This window comes from Calidris pugnax, unplaced genomic scaffold (genome assembly GCF_001431845.1).
Source record: "Calidris pugnax isolate Ruff unplaced genomic scaffold, ASM143184v1 scaffold31, whole genome shotgun sequence".
In the NCBI taxonomy this organism is placed as follows: domain Eukaryota; kingdom Metazoa; phylum Chordata; class Aves; order Charadriiformes; family Scolopacidae; genus Calidris; species Calidris pugnax.
In genome coordinates, this window is record NW_015090786.1 from 9,583,273 (window position 1) to 9,586,479 (window position 3,207).

General features: G+C 35.1%; 1 protein-coding gene across 5 annotated transcripts in view; it reads right to left on the reverse strand.

Annotated features, from left to right (window-relative positions):
• KIF16B (kinesin family member 16B) overlaps positions 1 to 3,207 on the reverse strand; it is a 140,139-nt gene that overhangs the window by 54,495 nt on the left and 82,437 nt on the right. For all 5 annotated transcript variants that reach the window (XM_014966428.1, XM_014966427.1, XM_014966429.1 and 2 more), the window contains 2 exons: positions 1,169 to 1,327; positions 218 to 323 (listed from right to left, as the gene is read on the reverse strand). In XM_014966428.1, the coding sequence (XP_014821914.1) occupies positions 218 to 323; positions 1,169 to 1,327 (265 nt within the window). The remainder of the gene's footprint in view (positions 1 to 217; positions 324 to 1,168; positions 1,328 to 3,207) is intronic.

The window sequence follows — 3,207 nt, forward strand, 5'->3', positions numbered from 1 at the left end:
AAAAAAAAAAAAAAAAAAAAAAGAATACCATATACAACAGCCTTTGGGAAAAAAAAGAGATGAGCAAAATCTACAACTGATATTCCCGATTTACTGTTTAATTTTTTTGTAAATTAAGTACATATAAGAAAACACAAAAATTATTGAATAATAAAACCAAATCAGTGGTTTCACATAGTGCATTGAAGATCAGGATTTCCTACCCATGTCTGCTCACCTTTAAACTCTCTGTAGACCAGGACAAGCTAACGTCATTATCCTCAGCTTTATGATGAATACTCTGGAGCCTTCTCTGCACTTCTTGTTCAATAAAGGCATTTATCCTTCAAGATATAGAAAAGCTTTTTTAAAAAAGTATACTCTTAGATAAAAATCAAGACAGGCTAACGGGCTCTTTGAAGCACTTATGTACTTTAAGTACTGCACAACTCTTAACTGGCAGGCTTCATGTTAGACCACTTTTATAGCTCCTTAAGGAACACGGACTTTTGAGCATGTGTTCATTTAACTGGCAAAGGTTAACAATTTGTTATCACAATTAGACAATTTAATGGACCACAGGTTAAGCCACTGCCGTGTGTACAGCTCTACATACAAGTGGCACTGAGGGTACAAGAGATGTAGAAGAAATAGAAGGCTGGGGCTGCATCTTTAGTTACTTAATGGTCCACTTTTATCACTTCTGGAATACTGGCAACTCGGGCTGACCAAGGTTTGGTCTTCAACAGAAGAGTTGATGCTAATAACTGATTGTGTAAGTGTAAAAAGAACAGAGAGGAAATAGGTTTTAAGTGATACCAGGCAGCTGCCCTATTTAAAAAGGCTTAAGACCTTTTCATTTTGTTTTCCTTGTTGCCTTAAGTGTATATAAAGCAATATCATGTAGGCAAATGACTGTAAACACAAAACCAATTGAAATACATGTAAGCCTACAAACCTCTTCCACAAACCTCTATTCTAAAACAAACTGCACCAGATCAGCAGATTAGCCTGTTGGTTACTTAAAGTAAAATGCAGCAAATTAATTTTATTTCCAGACTAGTCTTTAAGTACAATTACAGTATTTAATTACAACTCAACTCCGGCAGAATGAACTTCCAAAACATTTCTTTTCTAAAGCTGCTGTTTGCATTGCTATCCAAACACTGCAGAAATGCAGGTTACCCACCTGTCATCAACCAGCGGAGCAGGGGATGGCTGTGGCTTTGCTGGGCCGGTAGGGGAAGTACTATGGGAGAGTCTCTCTTCTAAAGTTCCATGATTTCCTTTCTGACCACCATCACCTTCATAAATTTTTTGCTTCAGCTGCTGAATTTCTTGGTCCAGGCTATAAAGAGATCTTAAAATGTAATTCACTTTGTTTTAGAGTACCATTGACACCCATCACTCTTATGGGAAGTACTGGCACACGCATATGTATGATCGTAGGTATTAACATTTATGACAATACAAAAATTGTAATTGTTCTTTAGGCATACTTAGATAGGAAAATAGCTCAAAAACAGATTACAAAAGCAGTCTTAGTTAAATAAAACAACTTCAATAATTTCCAATTCAAAAGGTATTTAAGTCAACACATTAAATATTAATTCACAAGACTTAACCTGTCTTCTAGGATCACTTGAATAAACTTTCCTCATTACAGAACTCCATCAATGACCTCAGTTATTAGCTTTCAGTATAAAGCAAATGAATAAATGGAGGGTGCAGGGGGGAAGGAAATTAAAAATGCCAAATACAGCACTATTCCAAAAAACCCCAAAAGACAGACTAAAACAATGATGTGGCAAAACGTATCTGTAAGAAAAATCTTTAAATTACGTACTATACATATAAATCTTATTTTCCGCTTACTCCTTCTGTCTGCTCAAAAATTTAGTTACAAAATAAAACATCTAATATTTATTTTATATAAACCTAATAAATCATCTTCTGAAATGGAAACCTCCTCACTTTCTTTAACAAATCAATTGCATACCAGCCAGATTTATGCACAGAACAGAATATACTATTCAGTTTAAGCGTAGCTGAGATTAGATTAGTAACACAGTAATAATTTTCCCCATTTCCATTACAACTTTTGTCTCTAAAGGTAATTGTTTTTCTAAAGGTTACTTGAAAATTAATAAATAAAAGAGAAGTTCCTGCAAAAGCAGGGGAAACTATGCAAAGCTGGGATTCTACCACTTATCCTACAATTGCATATATCTAAATTTAAGTACTATGTTACTACTTTATTGCGTCCTGGAGGTTAAAATAGAAAAATAAAGAGACGACGAATGCTGAGAATTAGGCTGGAATAAAGCAGGCTGAATTGTTACTTCATTTTTAGAGTACTTTTTGCAGCACTGCCAGAAGCCATCTGTTTCTTTTGATTAGCAGCAAAACAATCTTGTATCCTGAGGGGAAGTGGATGGGAGCTGTCTGATAGATATAGGAGAGCGTTTGCATCTATGGAAAATCAATTTAACCACAAAAATCAGAATTACATTCAAGGAACAAAGCTTATCTCTTGATTTGTAAACATCCTACTATCAAGAGATATCACTTCCTATAGCTATAAACTTCTGCAGGCGTGGGATGCAGCCAGCAGTAAGTACACTAAAGTGCACCTTCCACTTGTGAGCAACACATCCCATTGTCACAAAGAAGCCTTTGAAGTTGTTTTATGTTCATACTATTGCCACAAACCTCTGCCAGTAGAGACAAAACGTGTATGCATTATTCCAGTATAAGTTAACTTCAAATTATCGTTTTGGAGGTCATACCTGTAGGTGAAAGACTTGGAGCGAACATATTATTCAAACTGGAAAAAGCATTTTATCCTATTATGATGGATGCTTAGCTCATAGAGCATTTCAAACCAATATTGCATTTAAGCACTTTTAGGGAGTAAACACTGATCTGAACCACAGCACATCATCATATAATGGTATCTACACATCAAATAAGAAACATAGACCATCCATATACGTACTATAGTGCCCAAGACATTGCGTACTGTGAAATGTAAACTCAAACAGAAGAGCGATAAGTAGCCTGAGACATTTAACATACTACCATGTATCTTCAGGTTTTATTCTGCCACAACATTCAGAAAAACATTCTGAACTGAATTATTCAGCCATGCACTGAAAGACTTCAAAGTTTAAAGTCCTTTCGCACAAACTAAGTAAAAGTAAACAAGGAAAAAAAAAAAAAAAAAAA